The sequence below is a fragment of the Sminthopsis crassicaudata genome, chromosome 6 (genome assembly GCF_048593235.1).
Source record: "Sminthopsis crassicaudata isolate SCR6 chromosome 6, ASM4859323v1, whole genome shotgun sequence".
Lineage (NCBI taxonomy): Eukaryota > Metazoa > Chordata > Mammalia > Dasyuromorphia > Dasyuridae > Sminthopsis > Sminthopsis crassicaudata.
Window position 1 is genome coordinate 107,332,308 of NC_133622.1, and position 20,739 is coordinate 107,353,046.

Sequence of the window (20,739 nt, forward strand, 5' to 3'; positions counted from 1 at the left end):
TAACATATATTGGATTATATGCCATCTAGGGGAGGAAGGGAGAAGGGGGAGAAATTGGAACACAATTATTATTCTTGCTTATGTTTTGAAAATAAAAAACTTCAATTAAAAATGATACATAGGGAAAAAAGAGATATCATCTTACACATATCAGATTGCCTAAAATGGTGGATGCCTTTCAATTGGGGAATGGCTAAAAATGTTGTGTTGTATGACTGTGATGGAATATAAGAAATGATAAGCTAGTTGATTGTAGAAAAACATGAAAATACTTGGACCTACAAAGGAAGATACTTTCTAGTTTCAGAGAAAAAGTTGACAAGTAGAAATTTGTACAGTATGATCATACTCACACACACACAGGTGTATGTGTATTTATATATGTGTATATGTATGTCTACATATACATGTATATTAATGTTTAATTGTAGCCTTCTCCAGGATGAGGTGAGGAGGAAGGGAGGAAAAAAATAAAATTAAAAGTGCAACAAAAGAAAACTTAAATGGAAGCTTAGAAAAGTAGGTAGCCTCAAAAATGGTATGTACTAATTATTTCATGGGTTTACAAAAATAAACAGTTGGAATGGAAATTTGTTGATTTATATTAAATCCTCTATATTCTGCTGTATATATGGAAATGTCCTTTTTTCTTCTCTCATTTTGTATTTAAATATAAAATTAACAAAAAGCAAGAGAAGCACATATGTAAAGAAATGCTTCTCTATCAGAATTTGTAAATTGATCACAAAATGCACAGTAATTAGATTTTCTGGAAATAAAGATTCTTAAGGATGGTATATATATTAATGTCCATTTCCTCTTTTTTTCTATGTTTTGTTTTGTTTTTGTTTTTCCCAGAAAAGGATTGACTGAAGGACCTGGAGAGCAACGTCTTACTGTGAAGAGTAAGGACCTTCTTCCTAAACATTTCACCAAAAATGTGCAGGAGGCCATTCATAATTATAAGTGGTAAGAATAACCCTATGATTTCTTATGGAATTCAGAATGGAGAAATGTGTGCTGACTATGTGGTAGGGAAGAATATTAGGTGGAGGCCTTACATGTATAAAAGTAAAGCATCATAGAGTATTTTCTTAGTCTTTAGAAAATATTATAAAGCTATTAAATCAGAAAACTTTGACAACACTTTTAGGAAATCTTAGAAATATAAAAATAGCACAATACAGTGTAGTATAGAATACTATGGTAGGTACTCTACTATGGTGGTTGGATTATTAGTATAGCATAGCATAGCATAGTAGTATAGTATAGTATAGTATAGTATAGTATAGTATAGTATAGTATAGTATAGTATAGTATAGTAATAATATAGTATACTATATTTATTTGCATAAATATGTATATTGTACTCAAATGTTACATATATTAATTGGATATTTTGTGTATATATGTATGTACACATATACAATATTTAAAATGTGTATATATAAATAAAATATCTAACCATGTGTAATACACACACATGCATGCATATACATATATATGTAGATGGACACACACATTTACATATATATATACACAATGCATCTATGTGTATATGTATATGTACATAGAAGACAGAGAGAGGGAGACATATTTGTGTATGCTTTGTCATATTTGCAATTTCAATATCTGTCAAGGCAAGACTTGAACCCTGATCTTTCTGACTCAGAGACCAGCTTTTCATTTTTTACATCATACTGCCTCTCTGAAACTCACAGATAGATATTTGGAATGGACTTCAGAAATCAACAAGTCCAATACCTTCATTTTTAAAATGAGAAAATTAGGGCCTAGAAAGGTTATAGTCTCAAATCTAATTCTGTCTTTAGGGACTAGACTGGTGATTTAATTGGTGGAAGGCACTCAAAGGGGCAGAAACTATTTTGCCAAAGTTGGTTGGAATTTTCTTTGCAATCTATAGTCTTAGAGGATTGCTTGGATCAATGAGAGGTAAGGTGGCTTAGTCAGGATCACACAGTCAATATTTATCAGAGGCAGATCTTTTTGGCTTTGAGACCACTACTGTACCAACTAAACCTGCCTTTCAACTACAGACAAAATAAACTAAATCTAGACAAGGAATCCTTAACTAGGAGTCAGTGAAAAATAATTTTCTAATTATATTTCAATATAACTGCTTTCCTTTGTATGGATTTTTTTTTGTACATCTGAAAATGGTGTTCCAAAGGGATACCCCTTTCACCAGACTACAGAAGGGGATCAATGTCACAAAAAGATTAAGAACAAGTGACTTGTATTTCATTATAATTGTAGATCTGGAGGTATATGTGTAGATGGATAAGGATAATATAGTTGTGGACTGATAGATATAAAAATATGAATGTAGATATGTAGATATATCCAAACTATAGATATGGATATAGATATAGGTCTAGGATTAGGTATACATATACAGGAATATAAAACAAGGATTGAATACTTTTAAAAATTTATTCCTCGGTAACTAGGTTACATATGAGCATATAATCCTCCAGTGTCAAATATAAAATATTTTTTGTTGAAAGCCATAAACTGGCTCCCTTCTGCCTTTCTCTTCTTTTTTACACCTTACTCCTCTGCCTGCACTCTTTGAGCCAGTGGTCCTGCCTTCATTGCTGCTTCTGGAACATGACACATGCCTCTTGACACCAAGAATTTTCACTGGCTCATCTCCAGGCCTGGAATGCTTTTTCTCTCATTTCTGTTTTCTAGATTTCCTGGTTTCCTTCAAATTTCAGCTAAAGATCCAACTTCTACAGGAAGTCTTTCCTAATCCCCCTTACTTCTAATGCTTTCCTTCTTTGGATTATTTGAAGTTTATCCTGTCTAGCCAATGTATACATACGTCCCAGTTTGTGAACTCCTTGGGGTTTTTTTTAGGGTTTTTTGTTTGTTTGTTTGTTTGTTTGGTTTGTTTTGTTTTTGTATTCTTGGGCACTTAGCACAACCTTTGGTACATAATAGGTCCCCAATAAATGCTAATTGACTGATTATTGAGAAATATATAAGAAACATATAATCTCTATAATTTGGTATATATATTCATACACATTCACATATATAATCTAATTATCAAGTAATAAATTTTTAAATGCTCAACTTTTTTTGAATAACTGAATTTTTTAGAGTATATGTGATACATAATTTTACACACATATCCATGTAAATATCTACTTTCTGAGAATAGTTTCTTTCCCATAATGTTATTTTTTCATGGATTGCTTGTAGCTGACAAGCCTTATTCACTGTTGCCTAATGATAACCAGTCCTAAAATTAACCAAAGTTGTTATCATTTCAGATTACAGACACACAGTAACTTTATCATACTCATATACATTATATCTATTGCTTGCTAGAACACTGATAAAGTTTGTCCCCTGTTGGTATGGATTTATAAGTTCACTTCTATATTATGATGAAGAATTGGATCTTTAAGTGGAAGATGGAAGAGAGTTACAATTTCAGATTGCAGATTGATACAGATATATCTGTTTTGATAGCTAAATGAGCTCATATAAAGACAAAAAGAAAAAAAAAGAAATGAGCCACAAAAAGAACAAAGCTATCCAATGCATTCCTTTTCTCTCTAAATGTTATTCTTGCCCATTTGCTTTAATTTCTCCAGTGAATCTGTTTCACCTCTTTTGTCGAGTGGGAACACCACCCCCACAGACTTGAATAATTCTTGGTCCGGAATACAGAGTGTTACTACTGAAAGAAGTGCGTCTACTGAACGAAGCTCAGTCTCCTCTTGGACAGATGATGTATGTTGATGAGTATTTTGTAAACTTACCTAGAGAAAGTGGGGTAGTATAGTGCATTGACCCTGGAGGGAGGGAGGCTCCCAGATTCAGTCCCTGGGTAGGTCATTTAACCTCTGTCTGCCACAGTTTCCTCACCTGTAAGATGCTGGTGATAATAGCACCTATTTTACAGGATTATTGTGAGGATCAAATGAGATAATATTTGTTGTATAGCATCTAGTATAATTTCTGGCACAAAGTATGTGCTTGGAAAATGGTGATTCCCTTTTTAAATTTTCATTTATGATCTGAATGCAGAACTTGAGGCAGCATGATACAGTGGGAAAAACATGAGCTCTGAAATTAGAGTAACTGGGTTTCAGCTCTGGCACATACTACTTCTATTATATTGTCCAAGTCATTAAACTTCCCCAGCCCTCAGCTTCCTTTTTTGTAACAGTTGCTACCACTTATATAGCAATTTAAGGTTTGCAAAAACCTTTACAAGTATCATTTAATTTATCCTTGGATCAGTCATCCCTGGAAGGTAAGTGCTGTTTTATTCCAATTTTTCAAAGGAGAAAAGTGAGACACATGTAGTTAAGTGACCTGCCTAGGGTCACACAGTTAAATAGTTATTTGAAGTCAGATTTGAGTTCAGTTTGAACTCCAGGTTAAGTATTCTGCCTCTAGTGCCATCTAGAAGTCTAGACAATGAGAGTGATACACTAAATGGTCTTCCTTTTGCTTCTGATCTAGGATCCTATGACTTCCTAAATTCCTTCTAGATGTCTATGCAAGACTCAAATTGTCTCAATCTACTCACAAATTTCAAGATAAACTTGTATCATTGGCATTTGTATTAGGAATTGGGTATACCCTTAAGGGTGACTGTGGTATCTTTTAAGAAATTATTATCCCTACTAAATTCAAATATACTTTCAGGTTATAAATACTTCTTTCCTAAGAAAATGTCAGCAAACAGACTTTCATTTGTGTTGCTGCTTTAGGAGTTTGATAAAGCTACAACAAAAAAAGTTGAGCAGTTATTCCGAGAGGTGGATGAAATGCTCTTTGAAGGAAGATCAGTCCTCATTGCCAGAATCTGCAGGCAGAATGTCAAGAGTGGACTAGAAGGTCACTTCATCTCAGGTAAGAGAAATATTGGGGTGGGTCCTTGGAAACATTAGTGAAAGAACCCTATCAGCCAGTAAATGACACTAGAAATTGTTCCCTTTATTGCAAAACTTTAGGAAATATTGAAATATCTAAATAATTGTGTGTGTTGTACTAATGTAGAGCATAATTGTGTTTGTAGTATTCAGTGTAGTATTAATTTATAATGTAATGTATGTGTATGTTTAAGTAATGTAGAGCAGAGGTCTAACATACTTCCAGCCATATTACCAAGTGCATCTTAATTAAAATACATTTGGGAACTATTTAACAAAATAAAATAAAGTTCAAATAGAACATTTTGTTTTTAGTCATTTCAGTCATGTCTGACTCTTTTTAACTCCACTTGGGGTTTTTTTGGGCAATGATACCAGAATGGTTTGCCATTTCCTTCTCCAGTTCATTTTACATATGAGGAAACTGAGGCAGAGTTAAGTGACTTGCCCAGGATCACATAGTAAGTGTCTGAGTCCAAATATGCACTCAGATCTTTCTGATTCTGCATCTGTCACTCTATCCACTTCACCACCAACTGGCTGTAACATACAACATAAAGTTATTATGTGGTTTTCTAAGTCAATATGTCCCTGTAGTAATCCTTATTTATGGTTTAGTAGTCCCTTTCTTTTTGACTTTGCCACCATTGATTTATACAGTCCACCTAATGCCTTGATTGGAAGGCATAGATCTAGAACAAAATTATATTTATCATAATAATGAATCTCCTACTTAAGAAGAAGAGGTCAGTATGAAGAAATAAACTGAAGTTAAAGAATATAGGAAGTTCACAAAGGGAGAGTTTTCTGCCCTCAGTCCTCAGATGGCTATGTATTTAATATTCTTCTAGCCCTAAAGGGAAAATAAAGCTTAATCATCTGGAAATGCCTTCATTCTATATTATGATACATGAACATCTATCAGCAAAACTTCCTATTCTGTACTATTACAGTGCAGGATACTGAAGATTCAGAGGCAAGAGAAAACAGTTCCTGCCTGCAGTGGGCTTATATTATAGCAGGGGAAAAAGCATTCCCATACGTGGATATGTTTTATTAGTTGTATTTGAGTTCCCAATACTTAGCACAGTGCCTGACACATAATAGATAATAAATAAATACATAGTGATGCTGTATAACAGATGCAAGTTAACCATGGGGAAAAAAGCTGGGCCAAATTGGAAAGAAATGAATTTGCAAACTAATTTTCATTGTCCAGAATGCTATTTTTCTTTACCTAGATAGATAGATATTCGAATAGCCTATTTGTCTATATATTAAGGTTCATATCTTCATACTATTATAAACTCCATCACTACTACTCTGTCCCATGATAGAAATATGTAAGAGAACTCAGTAGATACTAATTTAATATGTTTATAATTACCCTATTCCATCCAATGTGTTACATGGAATAGGTAGTGTAATTCCAAATAGTTAGGGACATAGAAAGGGTCAATGAATGGATATCCAAAAATATCTAGGCGGCACAATGGTTGGAGCACTGGATCTAATGTCAGAGGAATTGAATCCAAATCCTCCCTCAGATACTTGTTAGCTATGTGACATAGGACAAGTCATTTAAGCTATGTCTCCCTCAGTTTTCCCATCATACAAAAGAGACAATAAAAACGGCACTACCTTCCTATGGGTTTTGTGAGGTTCAAATGAGATATAAAGTCCTTTGTAAATTTTAAAGTGACATCTGTGTGTGATAGTTGTAATTACATGTTCTTTTTTTTAAATTAAAGCTTTTTATTTTCAAAATATATATCTGGATAATGTAAATACATGTTTAAAAGTATGTGACTTTTATGTATGTTCTTATATTTTCTTATTTTTAAATCTTATATTTGTATCAGTGTTTGGTGCAGGAAAAATTCTGGATTTAGAATGAGAGAATTTGAGTTCAGCTCTTGTCCCTGCTACATATTAGCTGTGTGACTGTAAGTTAGTTAAGTTCCTTAACTTCTCATCTTCTTTTTCAGATGAGGAAATTAAGGGACTTAATTAACTAGATGAAGTTGATGAACTTAGATGAACTAGATGACCTAGAGGAACTCTAAAGTCTAGTTTAGTTCTAAAAATATAATCCTATCGGAAAAAAAGTTCTTTCTTCTCAACATTTTTTCCACTATATAACCATGCACTCTATTCTTAAAAATTCAGAATGATATTCTTATTGTGGTTATATTAATAGCCATTATTATCTAATTTTTTTATTTCACAGGGTTCTAGGAAAACAACTCATGCTTCCAACAGATGAAGGTTTTCAACATTTTCCAAGCAATACCGCTAGCTCTGTCCATACCAAGTCTTCACTTGATTTCTGTGAAAGCAATAACAATCTCAAAGAGTATGTCTCCTTTTTTTTTTCTTTAAGTTTTATTGATGCTTTCTGAGTTGCCCTTGTGATTTTCGGATGTGGCTCCTCTACCCTGTCACAGAGCTGTCCTTTTTACTAAGAATCTATATAGGCAACCTAAAAAGGTTGTACCTTATAGCAATCGCTCATCATCTCATCTCTGTGGTTGTTCATCTTGACACCAGTAAGAGAGAAATGTATTTCATCATCTATTTTCTGTGGTCAAAATTGTAATTATGATTATCTCAGTTTTTTGTTCATTATATTATTGTAGTCTTTGCATATACTATTATCCTAGTGTTCTGGACTGAGCCTGACTGAGGCCAGCTTCCTGGTAGTTTGGGTTTGATGTGACACTCACAAATCAGTCAACATATAACAAAAGGAGATTTATTTAGTCAAGGGGGAAGGATAGTATATTAAACAAGGATATATATTGAGGACACACTGAGTTGATTCAGATGAATGATGTTCCCTTGCTTCTGAAATGTCCATTTGCTTTGCTAGCCAAGCATCAAAGGTCCTTATGGCTCTTTCTACTTAAATGAACACAAAGACATAACAATAGCCTGAGTCTTTAGTTACTTGAGCCAATCAAGTCTTGATGCTGATTTCATTACTTTAAAAAAAAAAAAAACTAAATTTGTATGAGGTTGAGGGCTTATAATTCTGTTTCTGTCACATTACTTTTCTTCACTCTGTCACTGTTTCTATGAGTTATTCTTAAAACGTTTTCCCCCTCATAATTTATCATACTCGTGATCATCTCAGTCAGTTCAGGAATCAAAGCTGATGACATTCAGTAACTATTGGCAGACCAACATATCAGAACATTGTATATAGAGGATTTTATTTTTTGAGGAGTGAAGTTCTGGTTTTATTTTATTTTTAAAGGTATATTATTTTCTTCAAAATATACATTTATTAATATATATTTCTTTTAAAACACAGTTATTTATTAAAAATGCATTTTGATTTGACTGATTTTTTTTCTTTTGGAATTATGTTATTTCAACAGAAGTTGAAGTTAGCCATAATCATTTAGGTTCTGGCCTGGAATTTTTGGAGCACCTTCCTGAGTATAATCAATGGTTATCATCTTTGGTGATTATAGGCTGTGCATCTCAGGCTCCAAGCTTGTCCCAGAAGATTTCACAAGGATTTCTTCTGTTGTTTCTGATGTAACTGCTTCATTCCTAGAAGAAGAGATCTACGATATGGATGGAGAAATTGAAGAGTATTTTGCTTTTGACAAAAAAGAACTGTAAGTAGAGCATTATATTAAGATACACGAAGTTTCAAGGGTGTTATTATTTAGCTTGAACTTAAGTCTTCAAATTTCTTTGCTTGGTTGATTGATGCTATAATTCTCAAATTCCTAAGGTTCCTTTTTGAAACTCTCATGGATTTTAAGTCAAATTTTTGGGCAAATGTCTTTGCAAAGTAACTTAACAAAGGGATATTACAAAGATCACAAGCTAGAGTTGTAATACTGTCTCTCTGGCCAACAAACTGTGTCTTGAAAAATGTCAGTTAGCTTCTGAACTTGATTTCTTCTTGTGTAAACTGAGGAGACTAAATGATTCCTCTAAGATCCCTCCCAACTGGATTAATTCATTATGCTCAATAAATCAATTTATTAAGTTTAGCCAAACCCTAGAAAAAACAATTCCTACCCTGAAGGAGCTTACATTCTCATGGGGGAAGAAAACATGCAAAGAGCTATGTACATATGAGATATATACAGGGTAAATTGGAGAGAGTCTCAGAAGAAAGGCAGTAGCATTACAGATAGGAATGGTTCTAATTTGTTATGCTTAGAAATGAAATAGTGAAGGTTTTTAAAAATTATTATTATCTTATGATCTCTTTCTTCCCCATTTGATGCCTTACTTAATCCTAAGATAACTAGTTTACTACCAATCTGTGATTTATACATAATCAAATTAGTTGTGAAATAAATGCATGTTTGACCCTTTTAATAATAATTTTCATTAGGGAACTTTTTTATTAACAAAAATTGACTGAATTTAGTAACAAGAATCTCCTCATTTTTCTTTTAAGTGATAATGAAAGTCTGGAACCCAAGAATGCTATGGTCAGTCAACAAAGGAATAAACATGGTATCCCTCCCATTTCTCCTGAGGACTGTATCAAAGATGCTGCAGCTGCCGAAGTGTTTGATCATGCTTGGAGAAATGTGGTTGAGATGTTGGAAGATTTGGTTAGAAAAACATGGGAAACTAGCCCTGGAGGTACTTGAGAAATATTCTTTATGTAAGACTTTAAAACAACAACAAACAACAATCCACCAATACATACATACATGTATGTATATGTGTGTCTGTATACAAATATATGTACACACACATATATATATATATTTCATACACAGACACACACATACACACACACACACATAAAAACACTTTCAAAGATTATTTCCCAGCTCGGTTTAGTTTCTGTTTCAGGCACATCCCATTATTATGATACATAAGAAGGCTTTCTTTTTCCTCAAAGTAAGCTAAGCTTACTTAGGCACTTACTTAGGCAAATCCCATTATTATGTTACATAAGAAGGCATTCTTTTCCCTCAAAATAAGCTAAGCTTACTTCCTAAGCTTTCTTAATGAGAGAAAATTTTACTTATTATTTTGTTCACTATCGTTGCTAACACTGGAGGAGTTGTAATAAAACACAATTCAAGAAATGTATTTGTCAAAAAAGTTGTGCCTGGCTTTATTGTTTATCCAGCTTCCAGTGATAATTTTAAAAATAATATGTTTGGTTGGCTGACAAAAATTGACATGATGAATAATTATAAATCATAGTAAAACTATTTTGATGACTAATTGTATATAATTAGTATCAAAAAAGCTAATTTTCTCAATTTTCCCCTCTAGAAGGAGAAAAATAGATCCCCACAGAGACAGGCTATGCATAATTTATGGCCTCACCATACATCAAACCAATTTTTAAAAAATGGATTGTTATTGCTCATATTCAGTCATTTTCAGTCATGGGCCCAATCTTTGTGAGCAAATTTGGAGTTTTCTCGTCAGAGATCCTAGTATGATTTGTCATTTCCTTCTTCAGTTCATTTTATAGATGAGGAAACTAAGGGAAACAGGATTAAGTGACTTGCCCGGAGTCAAACAACTATTAAGTGTCCAAGACTGATTATGAATTCATGAAGATGAATCTTCCTGATTCTTTCTTCCCAATTTTGTTAAGATCATTTTTAGCATTCATTTTTACAAGATTTTTAATTCCATTTTTCTTCTCTTTCCCTCCCCTCCTATCTTCCAAAAATGGTAGACAATTTGATATATCATGTAAAATATATTTCCATATTAGTCACAGTTGTGAAAGGAGAAACAGATATGGGAAAAAACTATGAACAATAAAGTAGTGAAAACATGTCTCTATCTGCATTCTGAGTCCATCAGTTCTTTATCTGAATATGGATAGCATTTTCCTTTATGAGTCCTTTGTACTTGTTTTGGATTATTTTGTCGTGGAGAAGAGCTGCGGCATTCATCGTTGATCATCACAGAATGTAGCTGATACCGTGTACAATGTTTTCTTGGTTCTATTCATTTTACTTTGCATCAGTTTGTACAAGTCTTTCTAGGTTTTTCTGAAATCTTCCTGTTCATCACTTCTTATTGCCAAATAGTATTCCATTACATTCATATGCCACAATTTATTCAGACATTCTCCAATTTCCCTCATTTTGCAATAATTTGTCACTAAAAAGGGTTGCTTATAAATATTTTTGTACATATAAGTTCCTTTCCCTTTTTATGATGTTTTTGGGATTCAAACCTAGTAATTGTATCATTGGATCAAAGAGCATGCACAATTTGGATGCCTTTTGGGCACGGTTCCAAATTACTTTCCAGAAAAGTTGGATCAGTACAAAATCCCACCAACAGTGCATTCATTAATCTCACAATTTTCCCATATCTTCTCCAATATTTAATTAATTATTTTTTGGGGGGTCATATTAATCAATCTAATAGGTATTCAACACTTCAGTGTTACCTCAGAGTTGTTTTAATTTGCATTTCTCTAATCAAAAATGATTTAGAACATTTCTTTATATGCCTATATATGCCTTTATATGCTTTGATTTTTTCATCTGAAAACTGTCTCTTCCTATACTTTGACTATGTATCAGTTCCAGAATAGTATTACTGATTCTAAGCTGAGTGCTCTATCCATTGTGCCACCTAGCTGCCCTTTGAAATGAGTGAATAAAAGCACAATGGATCACTTTATTATGTGTCCAGTGCTTCACACAAAGTCTTGTAGACAGCAGGTGCTTAATAAGTATTCATTGAATTGGGCTGAATTGAATGCTCCTTGACTACTTTGGTACCTTTTCTCTTCTGACTGAGGAGGGGACTCATGTTACTTTGTGGTATCATGAATGAAAAATTTTAGTTTGATTCTTTATTGCTAACAAAGAGAAAATTGACAATTCTCTCATAAAAGAACTTTTAAAATTACATAATTGCATTGCATATACTGAATAATTGTTTGTGGTTTTGAATAGTTATTTACACTTAATGTTGTTACAGGAGGAAGTAAACAGAGAGAAAACTTGAAGACAATTGAAAATAAATTGGCAAAACTCCCAAGTTCTCGTATTCCACCCAATCCATCAAGTGTTCCCCCTTCCAGAGGTTCTGAAACCCACAGTGTGTCATTGGGTTCTCATCTGGGTCCATCTCAGGTCAGATACTTTTCTGTTCAAATCTATTCTTCTGTCCTGAAAACTTCTTAGTTTCTTCAGTTGAGATCATTTCTTTAGAATCATCTCCCAGAAGGATCAGATCTAAATATAGGATCTTACTGAATTCTGTCTATATATATTTGAAAAACAATGGAAGAAATTTTCTTCTTGATTGAATAATACAAAGACTATAGAGTTGCATATTTGAGAGATAGAATTGACCATAAGGATCATTTAATTCAATTTGCAGATGATGGATTAGAGGTCCAGAGAATTGTAGTGACTTGTCCAAAGTCATATAGCTAGTAGATCTGGGAGGAAAAAACATTTCCTAATTTTAAGGTTTGCATTTAATAGCAATAATTACATGGTACTTTTGTAGAATTTTATCAAGTCTCACACCTCACCTTTGTGAGGTAGGAACTACAGGCATGATTTATTATCCCCATTTCCTAATTGAAGGAAATTGAGTCTCAGAGCATTGAAAATTGTTGTTCATGCTTTGTTCTTGAAGAGGACCAATGATATCAAGAGGGTGATGTCTTGAATGTAAGTGAAGCAGCACTGTGCAAAGTCATCAGCTCACTCTGTCCTCTAGTGTCTTTAAAGTTCAGTGGCAAAACATAAGTCAGAATGACTGGTGATGAATTGCCCATGATCACAGTACTATTAAATGTTGGTAGTAGAACCTAGGTCTTATTCCAAGGACAGCTACTATGACATATGGTCTCTCTGTTTCTTTCTTTGCTTTGGTTAGGGAGAGAGGTGGAAAATGCTTTATTTTTATATTGACTTTGTATCATTTTGGAGTAATAAAGATGTGAGAAACGAATAAACATTTATATCAGTGCCTACTATGTGTCTGCTACCATGCCAAATGTTTTACAAATATTTTCTCCTTTGATCATCACAACAGCCCTGGGAGGTAGGTGTTATTATGATTCCCATTTTTCAGTTGAGGAAACTAATCTAGGCAGAGGTTACGTAATTTGCCCAGGATTACACAGCTAGTGTCCAAGGCCAGATTTGAACAGATTCTTCCTGACTCTAGATCCCATTCAGCAAAGCACCATTTTTTATTCTTTAATCCCTTATTTCCGTGTCCTTATGGTGTTTCTTCCTTGCTACTTCGGAGATATAACATGTCTCTTCTGTTTTTCTTATCAAGAAATTAAATAGTACTAGAGGAGGCCATGCAATAATAATGTTCTACTACACATTTGTTTTGTTATCTCATGTTGTCATTTTGTTATCATGCCTGCCCAAAGTCTATTGTGTTAATCTTGTTTTCTAGCTTCTATTTAAAACTTCAAATCTTCACTTCCATCTCCATCCTAATTTTTTTTTAAATCAGGTGATCTTACCTCCTATTTTACTAAAAAGAGTGAAAGCATCTATTGTGAGCTCCTGTGTCTTCCATTTTTTCTGCATTTCAAAATTCCTCTATATCCTTTTCTATCTTTTCTTTAGCTTCAACATATGATCTGACTTCTTATCAATTTTAACATCACACTTATGGCCAATATCTTCCAACTCCATGACTTTGCTATTAGCTCACAGCCATTTTTTTGGGGGAATTTTAATCTTCAAGTCCAACTCTATCCTAGGCCCTCTCCTTGCTCTCTTCTGTAATGGGAGTTCTTAACCTAAGATCTGTGAATTTGTTCTTAAAATTCTTTTTTAATAGCTATATTTAAATGGAATTAGTTTCCCTCGTAATTCAGCATATTTTATTTTATGCATTTAAAAGCATTACTCTGAGAAAGAGTCCATAGAGTTCATCATATTTCTGTGAAGGTCCATGACAAAAAATATTAGAAATTTCTACTTTGTACACTCTATCTCTTGGTGATCTTATCAGCTTCTATGGATTCAACTACATCATTCAACTATGCATGTGAATATCACATTATTCAAAAGAATTATTTTTTTCCTGAGCTCCAGTAACATACTTCTAAAGGTATTGTGCATTTCCATCATTATGTTCTACAGGCATTGCAAACCCAATATATCAAAGGCAGAATGCATTCTATCCTCCACTCGACATCCCCCTAGTTCTGTAAGGAGTAGTACTATTCTAGTTACTTAGATTTACCACTTATAAGGCACTCTAACTCTTGTCTCTCATTTAACTTCTAATATCCAATAATTTCCCAAGTCTTATCCATTCCACCTCTTAAGCATCTCTCATATTCATCCCCTTCTCTCTAATCACATCAAGCCACCCTAGTGGTTGCTTGGACCCTAACTGGTGTTCTTGCTTTCAGTGTCTTCTCCAAACAGCTCCTTAATTCATATTCCCAAAGCCTTCTCCAGTGCCATATAGTGGTATTTTTTTGCCTTTAGTTTAAAATCCAAACTCCTCTGGCTCTAGGCCAGCATTCCAAGTGGATTATACTTCTACTTCTACAGTTGCTTTTAATTTTTTTTACAACATGTTAATTCTCCCCTTTCCACTTTTATATCTATCTCTTGCCCAAGCTATCCTCCCATGTTTGTAATACTCTTCCCTCATCTCCATCTCTTGGAACATGTAGGTGTCTTCTAATGTGGAGGGTTTTATATGTTAAGCCAAAGAATTTGTATTTGATCTTAAAAGCAAGAAGGAGTTAATAAAGATTGTGGAAGGGGAAATTATAGTTATGCCTTAGCAAGAATTTTTATTTTTATTTTTTTATTTTTGGGTAGAATGGATTGAAGAAGGAAACTACTAGAAACAGGGAGACTAATTAGGTCACTCACAATAGTCAAGGTGAAAGATGATAAGAACCTATGCTACTAGGCTGGTTGATACAAGAGTGAAAAGAAAGGAAATGAAAATAATTGGATTACAGAGATAGAATGGACCTGTCTTAGGAGCTGACAGGATACATTGAGTATCCTGAGATAGAGAAATATCAAGAATGTTTGGGGTAAGAACCCAGGTTTTGAGAAATGCTCTTTGAGCAATGGCTCTTGGCAGAAAAGTTTGGTAGAAGGGCATTTTTAGAAAGATGATATTTTATTTTAGACAGTTGAATTTGATATGTCAATGAGAAATCTAGTTAGAGAGAATCAGCAGGCAATTGGCCATGTGGGACTAGTGTTGAAAGTCTGGGTTTATAAATTAGGGAGTCATATGCACATAGATGATAATTGATCCCATGGGAGAAAATGAAATCACTAATTGAGAGTATAAAGAGAAACTAGGACCCAGAACAGAGTCTTAAGGTCAAATAAAGTATGCTTAGAGGGCAAGAGATAGAAGATTCAGCAAAAAAGTTCATAAAGGAAAAGATATAAGGAAGGAGAAGTGGTAGAGAATATTGTCATGGAAACCAAGCAGTAGAACGTGTAGTCAACAGCATCACAATAATCTTCAGAAAAGATTGAGGAAAAAGCTATTGGCTTTGTAATATAAGAGCTCATTTGTAATCTTAAAGAGAGCAGTTTCTATTAATTACTAGGGTCAGAAACCTGACTGCAAGGAATTGAGAACTTAGTGGGAGGTGACAAAGGGAATTTGGTGGGAATAAATAACTCTTGTCGTTCTTTAGTCTGTGAAAAGAAGTAATAATTGACAATGGTTGGAAGGGATGTCAAATGAAAATGTTTTACAGATGAGGAAGACTGTATAACATTTTTAGGTAGTAGGGAAACAGTGATTCAAAAGGAGATGATGATAGAGGGAATGGTAGAAAGGCAAGTTCCTGAAAGAGATGAGAAAGGCTGAGTGGGATAGGGACAGCTGGATAATTCAATAGAGAGAACTCTAGACCTGAAGTCAGGAGAACTAAATTTAAATCCAGTTTTAGATTATTATTTATTATTTAGTTTATGTAATTGCTCTGTGCTTCAGTTTCCTCATTTGTATAATGGGGTAGATAATAATAACTTCTATCTCAAAATTATTGTGGGAATAAAATGAAATAATATTTTAATGTGCTTTCTAAATTCTATTACAATAATCTATTAATTGTTGTTATGTAAAGGATTGAAAGCAGCTTCCTTGGAAATTGAGGAAAGAATTGAGTGATTTTTTAGATATGGAATAAGTGATATGAGAGATAAAAGGCATAAAGAATAGCCTTAATTTTATCAGTTAAGTAGAAGGCAGTCATTTGCTGAAAAAGCTGAGTGAGGGAAGAATAGAGAGTTGGAAAAGAGAGTAAAATTTTATAATCACTTTTGTGGAGTGCATACAACTGAATCAGGGAAGAATTTTTGAAGCGATTGCCATACACCAGTAAGAGTGAAAGTGGATGTAAATAATCTGAATTATGTACTCATCAGCACAACTCTGTGACTTCCTCAGTAGTACGGAGTAGGATGACATCTGGTGGGTGACCAAGCTTGAGAACTAGCCAAGAGATAAAGGCATTGTCATAAGAAGCAAAGGTTTAGAGTTGCCCTAATTGTTTGTATTGCATTGTTATCTGCTTTGCTGCAAAATTAATATGAGGATCTAACAAATGAGGTTTAAAAACAGAATAGGGAAAGAACTGAAAACATTTGGTAAAGCAGGTAGACCTGAAGAAGATGGGGATTTAAAAGCAAAGCAAATAGCAATTATACAACTGTCTCATCCTGCCAATTCAGAATGTTTCTGTAAATTATTTATATTTTGTATTTTTAAAATTTTCTTTTGATGAGGATTGTGATTTTGTCTCTGTTTAAAAAGTTCCCAGTTAGGCTTAAAAATGTAGATTGGCACCTTTTCAGCAATTTATTCTTAGCTTGGCAGTCTAGCGAAGCCTATGGACCCTTTTTTTTTACAATAATGAATAAAATAAAATATATGGGATTATAATGAAATATATAGGAATTATATAGTATTACAATAAAAATCAATTTTATTGAAATTTGAAAAAGAACATACACATAAATATATATAGAGAAAGTGATTGATTGATAGTTGCATATAAAAACTCATGAACCTTAAGTTAAAAATAATTTGTCTAGGGTTACAAAACTAATGTGTGTCAGAAGTGGGATTTGAACCCCTGTCAGTCAATCAGTCAGCCAATAAATATTTATTAGATACCTGTTGTCTTCCCAAGCACTAGAATGTCTTCCTATCTTTGACACCTGCTCTCTATCTAGTCTGCCACATTACTGTCTTTACATTGCAAATATTGCAGGAGATGAGTATTGAGTCCTGGACCTGGACCCATCCTCTCTTTGATGTAGGAAACTCCCATTAGTAATAAAAGTCAGTAACTCCTTTTCAACTTATATTCTTTAAACGTTGTCCAAAATTCTAAAACTTACAGTGACTTGTGTAAGAATATATAGCTAGTCTATTAGTAGCAGATTCAGATTACCTAGTTCCCCAACCAGTTCTTTATTAACTACAGCAGTGTTGTTAAAGTAGGATTCACAAAAGTTCTAAGAACAGCCCAAAATAGATTAAAATGTGCCTTCTTCGTGATGTTAATGTGTTAATAAAAAAAAAAAAAAGAAAGAAAGAAATATATGACCATATGTGGTTTTCTAAGTCCAGCTGCAGTTTGAAGCCTTATTATGTATGGTTTAATGGCTCCCATTTCAAGTTAAGTTTGATACCATTGGACTACATAATTCTGCCTCCTCCCAGAGAATAATTGATCTCAAAAATATGTAAAATGATATGTGCGAATATATGTATATGTATATGTATATTATATATACATTTGTGTATATAGACAGACATACACACACACACATATAAATATATATTTATATATATATATATATATATTTTTTTTTGTTGTTGTTGTTGTTGTTGTTGTTGTTGTTTGTTTTAGCCATTTTCAACTTTTTGTGACTCCATTTCATGTTTTCTTGACAAAGATATGGGAGGGGTTTGCCATTCCCTTTTTCCAGATGAGGAAATTGAGACAAACAGGGTTAAGTGACTTGCCCAGCGTTACTTATCTAGTAAGTTCTCTGAGGTCAGATTTGTTTGAACTCAGCTCTCTCAGGTCTGGCACATGAATGATCAGGGATTAAGAAAATGCAAAATAGTTCTAATTCTAGTTTTTAATCAATTAATTCTTTTGCATATGGAGTGAGAGTTAGATGTCATAGAATGGAAATATTAAAATAATCCCACAGTACTTTGTGAGGATTAAATGAGATATTTGCAAAGTACATTACAAACTTTCAAGAAGTATATTTTTATTTTATTTTTTATGTTAACTATAAATGATCTATTAAAAACTGAATGTTGAACATCAATAGAATCATCTAAAATGTAAATATTTGCAATTAAGCTAATTTTATTTCAAAGAATTAAATCTGATTTTTTAAATGTCTATTATTGCCAACCTAAACTCTTATTTTTCCTTTTGCACAGACATCCAGCATAGAAGAGTTGAATTGATCATTGAACTAAAAAAAGAATGTTAAGAAATCCTGTTATATATCTATTAAATTATTCTTCTGATAATTTTATGGAAAAGGCATATTTTAGCAAAGAATAAGTGTAAGTTTTGGGGCAATAATCAGGAAAACATGTTCCTGAGGTCAAATCTAACTTTGGATACTTACTAAGTGCTGGGCAATCTCGGGAATGTCACTTAACCCTGTTTCTTCAGCTTCCTCAACTGTAAAATGAGTTGGAAAAGGAAAAAACAACATCTACTTCAGTATTTTTGCCAAGAAAATCCCAAATAGGGTCATGAATAGTCTGACATAACTGAAAAATAACTGAACAACAAATGGTATAATTTATTCATCTCAATATTATTGTGAAATTGCAGTCTTTTGATACTTGGGCATATTTAAGATTTCATCAGTTTTCATAGTGATTGGAACTGATGTCCCATTGTGTTTGATTCTTATCCAATCTCACTCCCCCTTTTCCATATCCTACTTTCAAATAACCCATACCATGCCCACTAGAGTCCCTTGAAGTTTTAGCTTTTGGGGAAGTCTACCTCCACTACAGACCTACTCTTATCCTGGATCATGGTGTATGGGACTCTAGTTCTCTAAAAGACTAGATCTTCAGAGCAAAAACTCTAGCATGTTCCCTTGAAATAGAAAAGCTACAAGGAAAATTCAGCAATGGGATGTTTGTTATCTAAGGACTAGTCTGATTAAATGTAGAATGGCTCTTCACCACTATTCATATATTATTATTATTCATGTAAGACTATAAGCCTTATTCATATAAGACTATTCTTACCTTTGCTCATATCAATTTAAGAAGCTGACAAATAATGACTATAAAGACTTTCATTTTTACATTTTTCTTTAGAGCCATCGCTTATCCAGTAGTTTTTACAATGATTTAAATGGTGTGATGACAATTCAAGCTAAACCTCTTCAACAAAGGCATACCCATTTTGGAGACAGGACACTGTGAGTATGGAAAAATGACCCAGTCTCCATTCTCCTGTGCCTAAGGCTTTTGGGGATAGGAAGACTGTGAGAGCTACTATTTAGTGGATAACAAATATGCCTAACTTCCTGATTGAGAGAAACATAATTTGGGAGATTGTAAAGTACTGCAAACTTATGTCTGCATGTGTTTCTTTGTGACTAAGGCCAAAGAGGTGTAGAATGTCAGAGTTAGACAGAATTTGAAAAACCATTTAATTTAATATACAGATAAAGAAAAATGAAATCAGGGAAGTTTGGAGAGTTGTTTAATATTACTCAGCTATTTAGTGATAGTACCAGAACCCAAACTCAGATGTTTTCATGACCTCATAGAATTTGTTGGAGAACCTTAGAGAAATTGCTGAGTCCAGGGATAATGAATTTCACAGGATCTAAGAATTTGGAGAGGGGAAAAAATATGCATCTTTATTTCAATATAATGTTTGCTTTGTAATACTACAATGTATGTTTTGCATTTAATAACTTTTAGAGAAGGCGTCCACAGGCTTAAACTGAAAAAAGGAGTCTGTAGCATTAAATAAAGCTTAATCTCAGGTCTAGTCTAATCCTATAATCCAATTCTCTTTTTTTCACCTAAATTCTGTTACCTCCTAACTCCTATTCTCATGGCTCTTAATCCATGGCTACCCTTATGGAATTCAGTTTTATAACATAAAATAATAGACCTGTGTCAGGGAAGAATGGGCCAAGAAGAGTGGAGGCAACTGATACCTGACATAGACTTAGGGGCTCTCTCTCATGAAATCCATATGGAGAAAATGAAGAAAGTAATATGGAGCACATGCCCTTTAACTTAACCCTCTGGGTACTGGTTTTTGTTGTTGTTATTATTTATTAGTAAACAATAAAAACATTTCTAGATGGGTTCTTTGATCTAGATGGGAGCAGTATATAATTTGAGTTTCCTTCCTAGGTACGATCAAGAGGACAGACTGATGGTTGTAGGGTCCAGTGTTCTCTCCTCAGCCCGGCATCGGTTGGGACAAATCTCAGAACCCAGTGTTCTCTCCTCTTCTCGGGCACTATCTACATCTGCAAGGAAAACACCTGCTCACAGGAGGCTGCCATCTCTCTCTTCAGATCTGCATCAATCAAAAACCTCCACTGTGCACAATGATAAAGTTCTCAGGGGCACTAAGCTGTAAGTCTTGTTTCCTTATTGTTAAACTGAATATCAATTTGGACAAAAAAAATTTTTTTTTCCCCCATCAGGGTTGAAGAAAGAAAAAAATTGAGATGTTATCTTGAAGGAGTTGAAATCTTAAGTGATTTCCTTCTGAGATTAATTCCAATTTTTCCTATATATATTTTGTTTGTACATTATTGTTTGCATGTTGTCTCCTCCA

At 33.6% G+C, this 20,739-nt stretch overlaps 1 protein-coding gene across 1 annotated transcript in view; it reads left to right on the top strand.

The window, feature by feature from the left end:
- Positions 1-20,739, top strand: part of FAM149A (family with sequence similarity 149 member A) — a 72,952-nt gene that overhangs the window by 41,127 nt on the left and 11,086 nt on the right. The window contains 10 exon segments of the mRNA XM_074275389.1: positions 859-969; positions 3,630-3,768; positions 4,758-4,827; positions 4,830-4,899; positions 7,150-7,275; positions 8,399-8,548; positions 9,349-9,539; positions 11,871-12,025; positions 19,248-19,351; positions 20,307-20,534. Of these exon segments, the coding sequence (XP_074131490.1) occupies positions 859-969; positions 3,630-3,768; positions 4,758-4,827; positions 4,830-4,899; positions 7,150-7,275; positions 8,399-8,548; positions 9,349-9,539; positions 11,871-12,025; positions 19,248-19,351; positions 20,307-20,534 (1,344 nt within the window).